At 38.6% G+C, this 19,097-nt stretch overlaps 1 protein-coding gene across 4 annotated transcripts in view; it reads left to right on the plus strand.

Annotated features, from left to right (window-relative positions):
• SUGP2 (SURP and G-patch domain containing 2) overlaps window positions 1-19,097 on the plus strand; it is a 20,625-nt gene continuing 1,528 nt past the window's right edge. Inside the window, exons 1-10 of one of the 4 annotated variants that reach the window (XM_062596048.1) lie at window positions 1-210; window positions 1,444-3,126; window positions 4,131-4,248; window positions 4,966-5,474; window positions 5,638-5,749; window positions 6,620-7,149; window positions 8,133-8,197; window positions 9,047-9,183; window positions 12,647-12,767; window positions 12,949-17,405. In XM_062596048.1, coding sequence (XP_062452032.1) covers window positions 96-210; window positions 1,444-3,126; window positions 4,131-4,248; window positions 4,966-5,474; window positions 5,638-5,749; window positions 6,620-7,149; window positions 8,133-8,197; window positions 9,047-9,183; window positions 12,647-12,767 — 3,390 coding nt within the window. In that variant the 5' untranslated portion in view covers window positions 1-95 and the 3' untranslated portion in view covers window positions 12,949-17,405. Of the gene's footprint in view, window positions 211-1,443; window positions 3,127-4,130; window positions 4,249-4,965; window positions 5,475-5,637; window positions 5,750-6,619; window positions 7,150-8,132; window positions 8,198-9,046; window positions 9,184-12,646; window positions 12,768-12,948; window positions 17,406-19,097 lie in introns of those variants that run through there. The other 3 variants (XM_062596049.1, XM_062596050.1, XM_062596051.1) reach the window with 3 other exon arrangements.

Here is a 19,097-nt window from a genome sequence, read left to right on the forward strand (position 1 = left end):
CCGGGGCTCCGCGGCGCCGGGGGGCGAGGGGGGCGTCTGCCCGCCTCCGCGCCCGGCTCAGGGTCGGCTTTGTGCTGTTTCGCTAGAGGGTAAAAATGGCCTCTCGGCGGATCACACGGGAGACGTTTGATGCTGTAGTGCAGGACAAAGTTAAGAGGTACCGGATGGAGCGGAGCGATGCTATGGAAGACACCATCCATCACTTCAAAGGTAATAAAAACCCCGGCGTGACGTGCCCTGCGTTGTAAGAGCTGTTGTGGCAATGCTCATCTTGGTCGCCTAAAGGAGCACCTGCGCCGGTATTTTTCCTCGTCTTTTTTCTACTTAATAACCTCACTGCTTGGTGTGACAGCCACTTGTTTCAATGTGGAGTGCAGATTCCAAGGAAAAACTGAATTTCAAACAATGGAATTCTGTTCAGGCTGCCTCTGAGAGTGGGTCTGATTTCAGGGAGGTCTCCGGAAATGGCATCGTGGGGTGAAATTCTCTTGATGCCTGATCAGTTAAATGTTGGAGTGCATTTGGGGCGTTTGAGTCTCTCTCTTTCATGTTATTTTTAAAGAAAGAAAAAGCTAAAAGGAAGAGATTAGTCAGGTGAATGTGTACAGTACATAATCTGCTCATTCTTTTATCTGAGTTTTTCAAGATGTCTGGAGTAATTATACAGATTGCATGCTTAGCAAGTTAGGTCAGATGTTTAAGAAAACATCTTTTATGTTTTCTTGAAGTTTTCTAGGCTCTAAAGGAACAATTTAATTTAAATACTTAGTCTGTTCATGTATCCTTTATTTTCTGAATTCAACCGTTGAAATTAGGGAATAGGTGAGATTCCTGGCTATTTTGCAGGGATTTCTAGTGTTTCTGTCTTTAATGTTGTAGAAACAGTTTCCTTCAAAAATTAACTTGTTCTTTAAATCTCAGTGAACTGTGTATCAGTTTGTACAAAATATGATCTGTTGTTCAGTTGTTCAGTTCTGATATTCAGTATGAAAACAGAACATGTATGCTATCAATCTTTTTAGATCTGAGAAGCTTGATTCTTTTCTGATTCTGAGAAGCTTGATTCTGATTCTTTTTGTCTGTTTGTTTCTAAGAAGCATTATGAACATGATATTTGAATCTTCCTAGGCTGAGAAAGCAGTGAGCAAAGGGGAAAAGGAGGTTGCAGCAGAATTTACATTTCTGCTTTAACTATATCTGAAAAGGTTTTAACAAATTGTTTTGTCGTGAATGTCTAGGCATTTTTAATCGTTGGTTGATTTTGGTTATTATGAGTTATTCAAGACGTATATGAAAGTAAATAGGAGTATCCTAAAGCTAGATATGGATACTGTATCTCAAAGTTTTGGAGTGTTGAGTGTTCAAGTGTCCAAATGTGCTTGTGATTTTTTTCTTAATATTGCTTGCTGTACGAGGTATGTATTCAGGTCTTTATCGTTGCAGCTCATTCAAGGCCAGTCCCAAGACCAAGATATGAAGACAGTTTTCATGATGAGGGAAGATACACTCATGAGGACACCCAACATCATCCACATGATGACTGGAGTGAAGGCCCTAGAGATGAGTATCCGGGACCATCTTACAGATCTAGTAGCCCTCTCATAAGGAAAGATAACTATTACCATGAACAATATGGCCGCCCAGCATCTCGCGACCGGGAGTATGGGCGCCCGGCTTCTCATGACAGGGAATTTGGCCGCCCAGCATCTCGCGACCGGGAGTATGGGCGCCCGGCTTCTCATGACAGGGAATTTGGCCGTCCAGCATCTCGTAACCGAGAGTATGGGCACCCGGTCTCTCATGACAGGGAATATGGGCGCCCAGTCTCTCATGACCGGGATTATGGGGACCTGGCTTCTCATGACCAGGACTATGGCCACGCTGATCCCTGGGAGTCCACTGGACCACATGAAACTGACTTTAGTTCTTCAGATATTTTAGGTGATTTTAGATCACCAGGACTCATGGAAGATGAATACAGTAACATGGAAGGTCAGGAGTATGATATGGACTTTGGAATTCAATCTGACAGTGAGTTTAGACCCCCGATACGGAGGGGAAACATTGGAAGGGGAAGAGCTCTGCGAGGAAAACGTATTACAAGGGGCACTGCCAAAACTAAAGTATTCAAAGGAGATATCAAAACTCCCCTAAAAAGATGGAACACTAAAAAGCTGCAACCAGAGCCAGAAGAGAAGCCAACTATGCAATCTGATCAAATGCCAGAGACTGCTGAACATCCTAACCAGAGGCCGGTGACCCTCCAGCGCCCTAATCAAAAGCTGCCTCTACGACCTAATCAGAGACCAACTATAACGGCCCAGAGACCTATCCTCAGGCTTCCAAAGCCTGCACATGTTTTCAGAAATCTCAGTTTTGACCTTGTGGACAAATCTGACATTTTTTCAACATTTGGAATAGAAATCATAAAATGGGCTGGATTTCATGCAATAAAAAATGATGCAGAATTTTCTCGGCTCTTTGGAGCTCTCTTTGAGCTAGAGACAGAAACTTGTGCAAAAATGCTTGCTTCATTCAAATGCTCGCTAAAGCCAGAACACAGAGATTATTGTTTCTTTACTATCAAGAGTTTACAACATGCTGCTCTGAAAACTCCCAAAGTGGACAATGAGTTTTTAAATATGCTATTGGACAAGGGTGCTGTGAAAACGAAGAACTGCTTCTTTGAAATAATAAAACCTTTTGATAAATACATAATGAGGCTCCAGGACCGTCTACTAAAAGGTGTTACACCTTTGCTCATGGCCTGCAATGCCTATGAATTAAGCATTAAGACAAGTGGTTTCAGTAATCCCAGAGAAATGGCAAATGCTTTTGAGACCACTGTTTCTCTTTGTCGTAAGTCTTTAGCACTTCTGGGTCAGACCTTCGCGTTAGCATCTGTTTTCAGGCAAGAGAAAATACTTGAAGCTGTAGGCCTCCAGGAAATGGCTCCTGCACCAACATTATTCCCCAATTTTGATGATTCAACATTGTTTGGAAGAGAGTACATAGAAAATCTGAAGGCTTGGTTGGAGAAAAGTGGGTATCCAATTCAGATGAAAAAAGCTGAGCCGGAGTCCACAGAACAGCTTAAAAAACCCTCTCCGGACACAGAAATTAAGAGTAAGTGAAATGCGGTAATATACTTTTCTAGTACATAGTTTTGTTACTTTTCACCAGGATTTTACCTCAAATTTTTGTGATTTTTCTTAGGTCAGGAATTCCTAATGCTGGAAATTCCATGTAAATCTCTGGCAAAGGTGCACCATGTAATACTATCTGCTATAGCAGTAGCTTTCAGCTCCATGCCAGGCTATGCAAATGAAAGCATGTCTCCTTCCTCCCCTCCACTGCACGTACTTACACTTCAAATTTAGGATTTTTACCTTGTGCCCTTGACTGCTACAGCTCTCCTACCATCCAACATAGCGGCCTCAGGCTAGGGAGCCCAGGATCACACACATCTGCGTGTCATAGCTCACCAACTAACTGGCCAGCTGGCTAAGTTACAGAATAAGTATTTCCAAGTAAGCAAAGTTATGAGATGTTACCATTGCCACTGATACAGGCATATTCCTTCAAAGTTGTTTGTATACTACTCTTTACGAATAGTACCTTCTTTACTATATCAGGCCATCTAGTTCATCCTCTCTAAAGTATTTTCCTTTATTTCCTAAAGTAAATCCTCTATGAAGTACGCGTCACTATACTCATTTGTTTCTTCCTCTTTTTGGACTTCAGCTACTTCAGCAGTGAGGTTTTACAGCACTGACACTGTGTGACTAATAATTTGCAATTTACCCTTTCAAAGTAGTGTTCAGATATATTTACTTTGCACAGAATTCTTTCGGTGCTATAAGTAATTGCCACTTAAAAGATGACTCATCTTGCTCAGTATGGCAAAGGATAAGTTTCTTAAACCATGATGCTTCTCATAATGTTGGTTTAAAGTGAGTTAAGAAAACTGTCAGAATTTCTGAGGTTTCCTTATTTTGATATCAAGTGAAGCCTTTTTTGTGTTGATATGTTGAAAAATTGTGTCAGTATGTCAAAATAATAGAAAGAGAATATATTGATACCCTGTTAATGAGAATAATGAAATGATTCTGTATTATTTCTTCTTTCAGTCCCACAGCGAGCTGATCAGAAAGTTGTAGAGACAATTGAAAAGCTAGTGAATAGCATTGTTTCAGGAACCTTATCTGCCAAAGAAAGAAACGCCCAAAAGAACTGTCCTGAGTATTGGTAGGTGTGTTTGTGCAATTAGAACGATATGTCATAATACTACTTTGCTCTGAAGATACTTAGAATTTTAATATTTCACTCAATGGGTGCAAAGCCTATGATATATTTCACCTGACTATTTGAAAATATTTCTAAAGCTAATTAATTATAGTTCTTAATATCCCTGGAAATTGTCCTGGTGCTTTCTTTTGTCTAGTAGACCAAATTGCTTTTAATCTGTCAATAATGACTGTAAGTCAATCCAAATACAAGAAGTTAAAAGCAATCTGCATTTACAAAGTGAAAATACTAAGCTAATATAGTTAACTGCTGCATTAATTATATATAAATTAATGTATATATGACTTGTGGGTCTAGTGTTCTACAAATAATACTTGAAAAAGAAAGCTGAGACACTCCAAGTGTAATGATCTTTTAGTATGACAGCATATCTCTATGTGCAAATTGCAGCATAACTGGTTAATTACTAGCCAAATAATTTATGTCTAAACCCTCTGTCATTTGCTTGCTTGACATAATTTTTTTTACTTACTGCTTCAGAAATGGAGTTGCCTTTTACTCTGAGTGTTGGAAGACCTATGCAGGTGACTGTTAGTGCAGTAACCTGACTATACCTCTCAAAAATGATCAGTTGTTAGTAAGTTTCCAATATGAGAATTTGCCATTATTTGTGCTTTTGGCTTGGGCTTTAATTTTATTTATATCATTTTTATTTAGGTTCTTGTCTGAAGAAGATAGTCTAGAATACAAATACTACAGACTGAAGTTATCAGAGATGCAAAGGCGGACATCGTCTGACAAGGAAGCAGGTGGTGAGGGCAGAACACTAGAAGAATCTGCAACAGAATCAGTAAGGGCCATGTTGTATGCCAGGAAAGTAGCAAGTATTAAGAGAAGACTATTCAAAAGAAAAAGGCTTGGAATTATTGCGCAACGCGGAATTCAAGGAAGGAAGGTGAGGAGGGCAACGACAGGGACACAGACTGTGCTGTCAGCTGGTACAATGCTGAAACACCAAGACAAGCACATCCAAGGTTCAATCCAGTCAAAGCCTTCTGTATCAGAAACCAATGTGGCTGAAAAGAGTTCTTCCTTAGATACAGCTGGGTCCTCACAGTGTGCCACCAGTCTGGAAGTCTCTTTGCCAGTAGAAGAAGGGGCAGATTCTGAAGATTTATTGGCACCACCTGAACTTTTCCCACCATTGTCCTCTCAGTTTCCTGATGGTAAGTGAAGATGCAAGATTTGACTTTAAAATGATAAAAGAATTAAGATTCCATAGAATGTTCTATGCAAAATTCTAATCTTTTTTTTAGTTTGCTAAAGTAGATATAGTTCTCAACTGTATTGACACTCCAGTGCTTTGCATGACCATTCTGTTTCTTGCAGTGGATTCTAAAACAATGGAAACTGCTGAAAAACTGGCCAAGTTTGTTGCTCAGGTAGGACCAGAAATTGAGCAGTTCAGCATAGACAACAGTGCAGATAACCCGGATCTTTGGTGAGTAACCTACGTGTTCATCTATGTAAAGCTGGCCAATAAGAAAAATAAAAATACATCTAAACAATTATTAAAGAGATATTTCCTTTTATTATAGCCCTCTTTGTCTATCTTGTGGTCACTTAAGAGATGCTTGTTTTTATTTAATATGTTTGGGAACATGGGATTTTGAGCACTACTCCATATTGTCCAACTCAGCACCTCCATTAATTGTCAATATCTGAACTATCTAAGGAGAAAGATAAACATTTCTCCCAAATGCACGTATGTACTGAAACACATTTTTTTTTCTATCCTAAGTCATCAGCTTGTGTCCTGAAACAGTGTTCTGACAAAGTATTTTCCAATCTTGTTAATTATTTTTTTTAATGAGGCTTTAAATAACAATGCTGTTGATTGCTCTCATGTAGATTAGCAGAAGCTTTTCAGTTTTAGTGGTACTGTGCAAACAGAAGTGGGGCCCTACTACCTCTTCTGTCTTCAGAATCAATGAAGCTCTTTCCAGATAGACCCCTTGACTGAAATTTGGAAGACCCGAGTAATCTTCTCGGGTTGGCTCTTTGTCTGCTTGGTGATCTTGAACTAGGATCTTGTCTTTGTCTTAGTCTCCTCATCTATAATAATGAAGATAATCATGTTGATACCTTTTTCCAAAACAGTTTGAGAACTGTTGATGAGTATCATTCTGTAAGATTTTTTCAGGAGAATAATTCCTGGGTTTAGTCCATGTTATAAGGAAATCCTGCAATACTTCAAAACACTACTAGAATGACCCTTCAAAAATGGCTAAGAGATTTATTTGTAGTGTCTTGTTTCAAGCTAGCTAAAGAAAATATTTTTGACGTTATTTTCACTGTAATTCTTGCCTAGGTTTCTACAGGATCGAAATAGTTCTGCTTTCAAATTCTACCGAATGAAAGTCTATGAGTTATGTCCATCTATTAACTTCAGTGCTGTGTCAGAAACAACTGATGCTGAGGAAGGTACTAAACCTGAAGAGAGAAATCTGGATGTTTCAGAAGAGGAGGAGGAAGAGGATGAAGAAGAAGAGGAAGAAGATAACGAGGAGGAAGCTGAGTTTGAAGAGGATATCTCTCGGCCTTTGGAAGAAATTGAAATGGAAATGGAGCAAGCAGAGGAGGGAGAAGAGGAAGACTTCTCAGCAGGTAGAAGTGAGGAGAACCTAGCTGAAGAGATGATTTCCAAAACAGGAGAGGAAATTTCAACAGGTGAAATGCAGCTAGCCACATCATGTGATGGTACTATACCAAATCTGTCAACACAGGCATCTACTCCTGTTCCTGGTACCCTATTTCCTCGCAAACGAATCAGCAGCAAGTCACTGAAAGTTGGTATGATTCCTGCCTCTAAAAGGATATGCCTCATAGAAGAACCAAAAGGTGAATGTTATTTGAAAGATATTTTGTACATATCAACAGGAAATTCTTGCATTTCTTTGTATTTTGTACTGTGTTACTGATTGTTACAGGCTGAAAGAATTACATCTCTTTAATGCAAAATGAGTATGCTCTTCATTTAATATGTTCATTCAAATGACACAGAAAAATCTGATTAATGGGTAACAGTTTTTGTATTCTAGTGCAATATCAAAGTTTTGCTTCTAGTTTGAGATGTTCTGTCAAACATCATTCCTAAAAATTCTCTGTGTAAATGTTATCCTTTCTCTGCTGCTTAGAAGACCACAGTAGTAGTTCTGGGGGCATTTATTTCATCAATGTATGGCAGGCTGAAACAATCCTAAGCCTAGCAGTGAACATATTTTGAACGTTTGAGTACTCTGAATATATTTAGATCAAAAAGCTGTAATCCAGAACTACTATGAATTCACCCATTAAATTTTGTCAGTATGGCCACAGAGTTTTTTTTGTGTCATGATGTTTTAAGTACTTGTTTCTCGAGTCTTATTACTGCATGTGCTCTGCAGCTACTTTAACAAATGTCTTTTATCTGCATAATTGTGTTTATTGATAAATGTTGTTGTTAATGTTACGAAATAATGTACAATAATTTAAGCCCAGTCTGAATTTTCTATAAGAGCATTATAGAAGCTCATTGGAAATGAAAGATATAAAGTTCTTACAGAATGTCATCTACCAGTGCGTTGCTGGCATGTTATGTCCAAGTAAATAGAATGCTGCATGTACCTTTTGTTCTAAAAGGGAAGGATGATACTAATTTCCTTTTTTTGTCATTAAGAAAAAAACATCTTACTCTTTTTTTTTTTTTTTTTTCCTGTTTCTTGATGGCACTGGTTTTAGACTAGGGTGTTGAGTTAAAATCCCACTCGAGTATGTATTTTTGGAGTTCTGTATTAAAATTGGTTGTCTTTACAGCCGAATTTTGTCTTTGATTTGACTTGCAGTTCATGAACCTGTCAGAATCGCTTATGATAGGCCTCGTGGTTGCCCAGTTACAAAGAAGAAGAAGGTAAAGAACTCTTCTGGTTTGCTATTGCATTCTGAGAATCAGCTGTCTTTAAAAGAGACAGCCTCTGTAAATGAGTCATTGTCTTAAAATCAGTTAAAACCTGAAGAGCTTGACCTTGGAGAAGACTGGACTAAATCTGAGGGGAACCATGGCTCCTGTTGTCTCTTACTATCTGTGTCGAAATTAAAAACATCTTAAGTTTGAGCCTTACTGAACAGCTGTGTGTTTAAACACACATACAAAAAAAAAGGGGGGGGGAAAGCAGCAAAGCTACATTTATCACTAAGCAGTGAAAACCATTTGGCAGGAAGTAAGGTACTACTATGGTACAAATAGTGTGGACTATTTGTTGTTTGTTTATTTCTTGCTGTGGTAAGACCTCTTAATAGACAAACTAGGATTTTTTTTTTTTCCTCTGTCTGGTGAAATGTTACAGTTTTCCAAATTTGGTGAAAAACTGTTTTGCCCACTTCTGTATTTGTAATAGGGAGTCAGTCGTCATTCAGTATTTGTTATTAAAAACATAACTACATTTTAAAATATGAAAGGGCACTATTTTTCTAGAGTGTACTCTATTTTAGTTAAACAGTTTGAAAAGTTGAAATACATTTGTTAATACTCTTTAAGCTGGTAAAGGAGATTAGTTTACTCTGACAGACTTTGTGTGGATGGAGAAATGCAGCTTAAAAGATAAATATCTTTTATATCTGTATATATAAATATCTGTATATCCATAAATTTAAACACAATTAACTTTTTTTTTGAGGAAGTTAAATACACAGTCTGTCTCTCTATAACAAGAAAGCCCATCCTTGTTTCTCTGTTCTGTTTTTTTTTTTCTCTCCACAGAAGCCTAAAGATTTAGAATTTTCACACAAGAAACTGACAAACAAAAATGTGGGTTTCCAGATGCTTCAGAAGATGGGCTGGCAAGAAGGACATGGCCTCGGTACAAGAGGAAAAGGAATCAGAGAGCCTGTAAAAGTGTATGTAATGGGAACAAACTGCAGAAATTTGACAGCTGTGGAAAAGGCTAGGATTCTAGCAGTAACTGAGTATCTAACCCACCTAGATACAGCTGGTTCAGGGTTTTATTTCCTGTTTATCTCTGGCCTCAGTAAAGTTGAGCATGCAGACTTCACACACTTCCTGGCTAAACTGGGCAAAGTATGGTTTAAAAGGTGGCTGTCCAGTCTGACATCTGAAGGCTGCAGTGTGTGGTTGCTTTCTAAAGGTATATGGGTGTCCCCCTCCTTCAGGATATTTGGTGGGGAGGAGTTTTTTTAACACACAGTATTACCCTGGGAATCTCCTTGCTATGATGACAGGTACATAATAATATATAAACAGACTTCAGGAATATCATACACAATACTATTAGTTTAGGCAGCAAAATCATTTTCACTGTAAATATGTGATTCATTCCACTGCATACTGAAAGAGGTAAGTGCATCTAGCAGAAGGTAAGTGTGCTTTTTTCTTTAGAACATTTTGGTTTTGAATCTTGATTTTTGTCTTTTACTGTGTCCAATGTCCACTGCTGCCTGCATAGAGAATGGATATTATGTCTTCAACACTGACAGAATAATGGGACAGAAACAATTTATTTCTCTTTGAACCCATGTGACAAGCTCTCTAGTTCACACAAATAGTTTGTGGGTTAACTGTCTACTTTCTCCAGGGTTTTCTATTTTCTCTTCATGCCTTGGACAGTACTGGTCATTTTAGTCTGGTAAAAACAACTTTTAGTTGTTTATCTTCCCCCCCCATTCTCTCTTAGAGCACCTTGTGGTCCAGTAGCCATCACTATAGTTTCCATATTTCTTTCTTCAGCAGCAAATGTACAGTGAGAAAGTTACCTTGCCTATAGCTCTTTTGTGTTCACCGGTGTTGGAAACTTGGTTCTTACTTGCAAAACTCTTGCTGAGACCAAAGCTTTTGAGTAACTTCTTGGATTCTGTAGCTCCTGGGACAAGTCTCACTGCACAGCTAATAATGAGCTAGCTATCTGCTTGCATCTGTTCTGACGGTTAGCCCACCACATTCTAAGTTTGTGGCCTTCTCTGAGAAATGCATTTTTAATATGTGAAAATAAGCTTTTTCCAACTCAAGTCCATTGCTGTGTCACTCTTGTAAAGATAGGTGCAAAGAGCAGTAAAGATGTGCTTTCTGTAACTCTTACAAAAACTTGTTGACCTTTTCTATAAGGTAGAGAGAGTTACTTAGGTAACTTTGTAGCACTGACTGCTTGCACTTCTCTACTTTCCATCAAAGTCACTCTTTGGACAATAATACTTTGAGATGATTTGAGTGAGGATGAAACCAGTGCAACTTAATGTTTTGCTTTCTCTTGGTAGTTACTTTGATACAGTGCAGGTTTTTCACTTAGTAATCTGCAGTCTCCACTCTTCCCCTCCACTCTTAAAATTACTAGCTCTTCTATTGATGACTTCTTTACAAGTTGTTTCAGTTATTTAATCTTCTTTGAGGAAAGAGGCTGGATTAATAATTGGAGACACTCCAATATCAGAGTAGAACTTCTTTTGATCATTATCATACAGCACTGGTTTCTAGAACTCATGGTCAGTTGTTATGCAGTGAAACTTGAGGTCCTTTTTTATTAAGAAAGCTTAAGGCTTGTCTTTGAAAGGCTGAGAGAGAAAGTCATATTTGGAGGTTTGAGCATATTTTACTTTATTTTACTGTAAAAAATATATGGGGTGCATGGTGTCTCTTGGTGGAAACTGTGGCTCCAGAAAATTCTCAATGGAGTTTTCTATTAGTTTTGTTTTGCTCTTTTCTGTCCTAGGAACTTAACTGTTACAGCTATGAGTCTGACCTGACCAATTCTACAGCTGAAGAGAGCTTTAAAAAAACAAAACTAAAAAAAAAGACTTACATACTTGAAGGCAGAACACTTTTATGGGATAGATCCTCTTGAGTAATTATGTGATGTCTTTGATTAGTACTTTTATTCTGAAAATAACCTAGAAGGGGAACTATAGTGTAAGTATCAAAAAATGTTCTTCCTATTTGTAAATATTAAGCACCCATTATATAACAGAAATAGCAAATGAAGTCTCTTCTTCAAATAGTTCATATTCTAAAAGATGGAAATCAAAGAACAGCAATTAGAGGTCCAAATAGGTCATTTAACAAGGTATATATGAAAGATGTTTGCTATTTTTGAAATCTGTGGATTTTTTTTTTTTTGAGCAGATCTTTAGTGCAGAGAGCACAAAACTCTATGCGAGAACAACAGGCATGCATTAAACTGAGGAAACCACAAGATCCTTTAGGTGGCTTTACTTCTGGAGTACTCTAAAATGACACTTAACTTAGTCTGCCTTGGCAGCTGTATGACTCTAATATCATTCACAAGAAAAAACGGCATCCAGGATTTCTACTGTGGAATGCAAAGTTGAATTTAAGCATCTGTGAATGTTCTTTTAGAACTGCACAATGATCTACTTGGCTTAAGTGGATATGTCATTACAGAAATTGGATAAGAACCATTTCTATTTGTACTACCAAAGGTTCTCAGATTTTACCCTGATGGCACAGCAATCCCAGTTTCAGTACACTGGGCAATCTGAAATTTTTCTTACTTCGCACAGTGAAATTTTTGATAGGTGATACTAATGTAACTGGCCTGGAGGATAAAACTTACATGGGGCCTCATTCCTATGACAAAGGTTTCATTAATCTTAACTGGGTAAAGTATATGTTCTATGCACATAACCTGGAGAAAGAGAGATGGCTTTTAATATTTGGTATCTCAGAATTCTTGTGGGACATCATTTCCCATCTCCTTCCAGGATAAAAAAAATTGTTCTGATTTTGCTGAAGGCCGTCTGCTTCTGTTGGCATATTGGATGAAGAAAGGTGAGTTAAGGACTCACTTTTTGGGGAGGGCAAGAGCTGCAGGTTTTTTCCGTTGTGTAGGTCCTGCAAGACCCGAGCTTGCTAGAAATTTCAAGTAAGCAACATTATGTTCCTTTGCTAGAGATTTGTCTTTTATCCAAACTTATGTGGTGTTTCCTGCTCATTCCTCAAAGTCTCTGTCTTAATCATTTTTAAGATTGAAGAAACACAGCAATTGTTACCATCTTTTCAACAGAGGAGGATTCTACCTACTGCGAATAAAGTGGTTATTAAAAGAGTTCATATAAGAATTTGGTCTGTTAGGTGACTGTATCTTTATTCCTCCCTTACTATCATGGGAGTATTTACTTCTAGTGGATATTTGCATGTGTGATGGGAGGTGGGAATTGTTTTACGTTGATATGATATGCTAAGGAACAAACCTCTGCTCTCCTTTCCCCCAAGTAAAAAGAATTGCATTCCATTCAAATTGTGTCTATGTTGGAAGCTATTGTTTAGATCTCTTCTGCACATTGTCAAATGTAACAGAAACAGAGTGTTCTAACTATTCATTTTACTCCCTAGGGGTGCTACCTCTGCAGGGGAGGGCTTGGGTGTTGCAGGGGAAGAAAATAAAGAAGATGCATTTGATGTTTTCCGTCAAAGAATGATACAAATGTACAGGCAGAAAAGAGCAAGTAAATAGGTATGTGCAATGGACGAGTCTGGTTTATGAATTCCTGCAAACATTAAAATACCAGGGTTTTTTAAGTCTTCCTTTACCAAGAAAATATTACTGTTTCCATGAATATATCTGGCTTCTTACTTTTCGTGAAAATCCAGACCTACTTTGAACTTCTGAATTACCCCCAAATCTTACTTTCTAGGTTTGACATAAGAGACTCGCTCGCTAGAAAGTGCACGGATATGCAAAGGCTGCTGTGTGAAAGATCTTCAGCAGAGTATGCCAGTATGAAGAACGCTTTGTTCTATAATATTGGACTTGAATACTGACGTATGAAACATTTTCCAAGATTAAAGTTAGTCTTGTATTTAATTGTGCAAGCTAACAACTTGGATGTCATCTTCTGAGGAAGAAACAACTGATTTGTTCTCGGAAGTGCCTGTTTACCTCTCTCTTTGGCCAAGTTTGCCTGTTACATGATGAGATGGCTCTCTTCAAACAGAATAAGCAACATTTAAAAAATGTGACTATCCTGCTTCGGCTCTATTCCTTTCTGAAGCCAAGAACCTTCTTAAATTCAGATCTTACTGCAAGGCAGTTCAGTTTTTATTTTACTAAATTTTGTTGATGGGCTAATCTTTTGATCTACTTCTGGAATCTGTGGAAAGCAGAATCCTTTCTTCCGTACAGCAATTTTAAGAACAGTCTCTACCTGCATGCTTATTTTATATAGAATTCTCTGCTTTGAGTGTAGGATGGAAAAACGGTTCATCCAAGTTTGAGAACACTAAACTCTTGCTTGAAAACCTCAGCTGCTAAGTTTTTTCATTGTAACAAACAAGCAGTACACATTTTAAGTGTACTTCTCGTTTTTAGACAAATTTGCAGCTCTTGTTCAACAAATTCTTCAATAATTTCTTTCCTTCTCAAAGAAGTTTAAGCCATGAACAGATGTAATTCATGTGTCTGCAGAAAATACTGAAGAAAATACTTGGAAGTCAGACATTCAGAAATCATCTGGAAGTGGATCATCAGTTGTATAAGACCATCAGTATAGAGAGTCATTTCTATTTCTGTTAAATATTTGCTTTGTAGAAGTTCTTTTATTGAGTAAATCCCAAGAAATAAGACAAAAAGCTTGTAAATTTAAGGGATTATTCTAGAATTTACTGAAAGAAGATTGGATTAATCTACTCTGCTTCAATAAAAAAGCATTACCTAACTTCCTGATGAAAGACTTAGCAGTGTTACAACAGATAAATGTTCCAGGTCTGATCATTCATCTTTTTCAGACTTGCATATCAATAAGGAATCTGACTGGATTACTGAAAGGGACAATTTAATATCCCACTTTTTAGCATACTCCTTCTCTATCATTACCTTTCTAAAGACTAGTCAAGTCTTCACTTGAGCGTTATACTTCACTGAAGCTCTCTTTAAAGAGAGTTTATCTTGAGCTGGCGCATGTTTTGCTTGCTGAGAGTGAGTGCTGCCTTGCTGATGTTTTCATCCTGCACCATGCTTCTTGTAAAGCAAAGAGCTTGTGGTATACAACTAATAGCACCCGACAGTAACGTGGCAACATCTCAAGTTCCTAACTGACAATATGCAAGAAAATGTGTTCAGTTATCAACTTGCCTGTGCCTGCTGTTTAAAGGACAAAATTATATTTTCTTTCCGTTAAAAACCTGGATGGTTAAAAGGGAGTGTCTTATTTTCGTTCTGTAGCAGCGAACTTTTCTTTGCCTGTAACAACCAGTTTTAGTTTGTGAATGCAAGATTTTTCTTTGCTATATGGGTCTGTGAAACCAAAAACTACAGTATCACATCACAGTATAATTTTCCGATCACTCAGTTTTAGTTGCTTTGGAGCACATGATCACTAAATGAAATCATAATGGCAGATACGGAAAAATGTCATGCTGAAAGTTCTTTTTTTTCATGAACATATTTGTCTTCACCTTTACATTAGAAGAAGTTGAAGCATCAAGACCATAAATATAGATATGTTTCTCAAGGTTTATCTGGTTATCATACTTCATTAAAGACATTTGATAGTCCAGAGATTTCTCATAGGATTTGCCTGGATATATCTTAAATCCATGAACATTTTGGACCATGGGCTACTCTTAGGATCATCTATTATAGTACTTGGCAGTGTATGCTTTCAGGTTAAATTCTGATTCGGATGTGCTCTCCACTGCCCCTCTTTCCTTTCCTGTGCCTGTTTAACAGTTACACAGTGTAAAACTTAAGCTTTTCAAAAGGAGATCTATCAGTCACAGTCTGTTTTAGAATGATACTCTGGAACTAGTACTGTTGGCTCCAGAGTTATTTCTCAGACCCACTCATAAGAATTTAGCTTTTCTTTTAGTTTCATTAATGAAGCTGACAGTGTTGCTGTTCACAATTTTTTACTTCCCTGTGAACTTCCAGTTCACCTCTTATTTCACATGCATGTTTGGGAAGCATTCTTGATTGTATGCTGCAGTATTTGCAGAATGGCACAAGGCAAAGTGTTGTTTCACACTACATTGAAATCCACTTTCTCAGACCCTGATCAGCATTCTGCGCTGTTCTGGTTTAACCTGAGATTGTTATGCATAGTACCATTTGGGGTGCGTTTGCTAACACCTACTTCCCAATCTGGGAAAATTGTTGGTATCCAGACTGGAAAATGGTACCTTTCTTTCTCATTGCAATTCAATTTAGATTATAATGCTGTCTTGAAAATAAAGATGAACATTGGGAAAATCTTAACCTGCTACCCTGGATGACTGTAGTATGGTCTATCTTTCTTGTGCCAAACTTTAATTTTGGACAAGATAGCAGCAGAGCAGCACTGGTGCTGAGATTCCAGTGTTGCTCTCAAGTGGGTTACCATTTGCCACTTTTATCTTGTTTTACCAAGAGATGACCTTACACTCCTTTTGCAAAAGGAATTTCCTTTTATTTTGACCTGCTTTTGCAGGCAGTTCTGATTTGAAAATTTAAATACGTGTACATGTGAAACATTTGTTATGCAGATACATTGCCTTGTTTAAAGTTTACTAGCTTCTTTTCTGTTATTTTAGTTCCAGGCTCTCTTCCATGAAGACTGCAATCTTCAGTGAACATTTTAACTAACTTCAGTGGTGTCTACTGTCTTTTGGTTGTTTTTTGCCATTAATCTTGTAGAGCAATTTGCTAGTTTCTGTTCCGTGCAAATTGGCAGTAGTGCTAAGCTAGTAACAATTAGATGCTTATGTTATTGGATAACTGACATTTCTTTTTAGTGTAAGTAAACATGTTAGCATTGTTAATCTTTTAATATCTGCAATAAATGTAGAACTAAACAATTTCTGATTTAAATGTTTTGCTTGTGAATTTGGCCCTTTGTGAGAGATATGCATCATTTTGGCACTAACAAGTGGAATTGAGATTATGCAGTGTTATTTTAGTGTAAAACAGGATTTTACAGTGTGTGAGGGAAGGAAGGTCCCTCTATTTCTGTGCTGCTAAATGGTTTCTGTAAAGAATACCCATTAAATCACTTACTATTCATGGGTTCCAGTGCATGAAACCCATGTGCAACAGTGTTATGTGCAACATTAATGCCAAAACCGTTGTTCTTCAGTCAAAATGCAAGAGTTTTGCCCTTTGCTCACATCTGAGGAATTAGTTGTCTCTTTAATTTTTCCCAGTGCCCTGAGTTTAAGACAGCAAAATTTTCTCTTTACGTATGTGTGTGATTTACTGTTGCCTTTAAATTTCAGTTCTTTTTTAGAAAGGATGTGAGGGGAAAAATTGCAAGACTGAAATCTAACATGTGTACAGCAGTCTTCTATTGAGAGGTAAAGTGAGAGTGTTCATTTGCTAAAGATTCAAGCCAGGTCTCATGTCCCTTCTTTTTATACTGACGGCTATAGCAGGCATTACTGAGACAAGTTCAAGTCCTAGCTATATCTTTTTTTCTTCCTTTTCCTTATAAAAAATGACTAAATGTAAGGACCTGGTTCTAGAAGAAAGGAAACTTGCTCTCGGGAGAGAGAAAGGAGGTGATCCTCAATTTGGGGGAAATACCCTAATGGAGTAAAAGAACTACAGTCATAGTATTTTTACATTGGAGTAATTGTGTTGGACTAATACAGATGTTTTCGTTCTTTTGCTTTCAAAGATTGTTGTTGTAATACCAATGACATTTTTCCTATTTATTATTTTTTTATAAAACACTACAGCATCCTTAGTGTGAATACTTAATCTGTGTTGAGATATTATTTCTCAAAATCAATGTACAGTGATTTTTTTTTCCTATTGGTATTTCATTCTATACATCATCTGGTTTTGTGCCCAAAGAAAGTCTGGACTCTTAAATTCAAATACTGATACTTGGGATTGTTTTCTGTCCTATAAATAGGTACACTTTATAATTCAAAATGGATTTTTGGAAGTCCTGTACCGTTTTTCATTCTGCATATCTCACGACTGAGTGGCCAATCACAACCAGACTGTACGTTTGAGCAATAACAAACACCTAAATGAGAACATGCTCAAAGATCAATAGGGTACTTCAGAAATAGTTTTTGTGAACTGTGTTGAGTAGGTAACTTGCTGAATTACAGCAAGTGTGGAAAATGTTTGCATTATCTGTGGGCAATAAAGTTACTGCTGTTTAAGAAAGTGCTAGCACACAGTGTGTTCTCTTCAGCTTTTTGTGCCTAATTCTTGTCATTAGCAGGTTCTGCTCATTTCCCTGAAAATTTCTTCCTAGGCAAAACCTTGCTCTGAAGGGCCAATAGTTAAAGGGAAATAGTATTTCAATGCTCTGTCAGGGGGCTAATAAAGTAGTAGCAAAGCACAAAAATACAAAGCCAGAAAGTATTTTTAAAACAGCTCTTTGGCTGAAATTAATTACAGCATACTTAATTTGTGGGGTTAATAAAAGTTCCTGTCTTTGAACAGTTTTCAAGACCTATTTTAGAAACTGTAACAGTTTTTGGATGGGAAATAAGATTTTTGGAAAAAAAAATCTAAAAGATGAGGCTATTATGAGGTTACACAACCCTAAGATGAAAATCAAATCCGTAAGTCTGGCTTTATTTGATACATTACTAATTACTTCTATATATTAATTATTTTAACATATGTTAAATGCAGAAAAATCCATGTTTTATTTTACTGCTCAATCCCAGTATTCAAATCTTAAGTCACTACAAGGATGTAGTTTTGTTTTCATCCACATTTCCCTGACAAAAATGGATATAAATACCAAAGAAGACAAATCGATACTGAGAGAAATGAAGTATTTCTGCTAAACCAGGTCTCCCAAAAAGCCAAATACCAGTAACGGCAGCAGAGGAGACTGGTTTTCTTCTCTCTCAATTTCTTCTTAGGGTTTCAATCTAGCAAGTCGTGTAGGGAGGGAAGCTGGCGTGTCCGTAAGGAAGATGATACTGAATAGGTATTTTTAAGAAGCCGTTTCAGCTCTGCCGCGCGCAGGTGGGCCCCGCTTCCCGCGCGCCGCCTCAGGGGCTCGGCGGTGCCGCGCGTCGCCCGCCACGCGCGCGGCCGTGCTGGCGCCGGCGGGAAGCGCGAGGCTGCGCCGCGCCGCGCCGCAAGGGCCCGCGTGCGCCGCCGGGAGGCGCCGCGTGCCCGCGGGCGGCGGCGGTCGCGCGAGCCGCGGGGCGCCAACGGTCGCGCCTCAGGTGATGTGGGGCTGAGGGAGGCGCCGCCATCTTAGGGGCGCGCGGGACCGGGGGAGAGCGGGGCGGGTGTTGGTCGCTTCAGCTTCTGAGGGGCGGTGGGGCTCGCTGGGGTGATGCTGGACCGGGCGTAGCTGGGGGATCCTGCAGCCACGGGCGTCCTTAAGCCTCCGACCCTCCGGCCTGACCCCCTGCGCCACAAGCGTGGTGCCTGTATGCCATCCCCAGGAGGGGGCTGGGACAGCGCCTGCCGCGGGAGTCCGAGGTTGGGAGTAATGTTCGTCCAGCTGAAACAAAACGCGTGATGGAGAAGGTGAACCGCTAACACCTGGTGTCCCTTACTGCCAGGACCAATGGTCCCGGGCGCTGTAGACAAAGCTGACTGCAGAAAAATGTGAAACAAGACTGAAAAAAGTCTCTTTTTGTGTCCTGGGAGACCTGTATGTGTGGGCTGTGGAAGAGTCTTGGTGTGCGTGCAGGGTGTGCCAAGTCTGCCTGTGGAGAATCACACCCTGGGTTCCAGTATAGGGGCTAACAGAAACTATTTAATAGCTTTCTGAAGTGTTTAACCTGACCAACTAATTTAAAAATACTTTAAGCCAAACAATATCTTACTTGGCTTAGGCTAATGCAAACAGTTTCTTTTGCTGTTGACATTTGCCTGAAGATG

Source organism: Rhea pennata, chromosome 27, assembly GCF_028389875.1.
Source record: "Rhea pennata isolate bPtePen1 chromosome 27, bPtePen1.pri, whole genome shotgun sequence".
Lineage (NCBI taxonomy): Eukaryota > Metazoa > Chordata > Aves > Rheiformes > Rheidae > Rhea > Rhea pennata.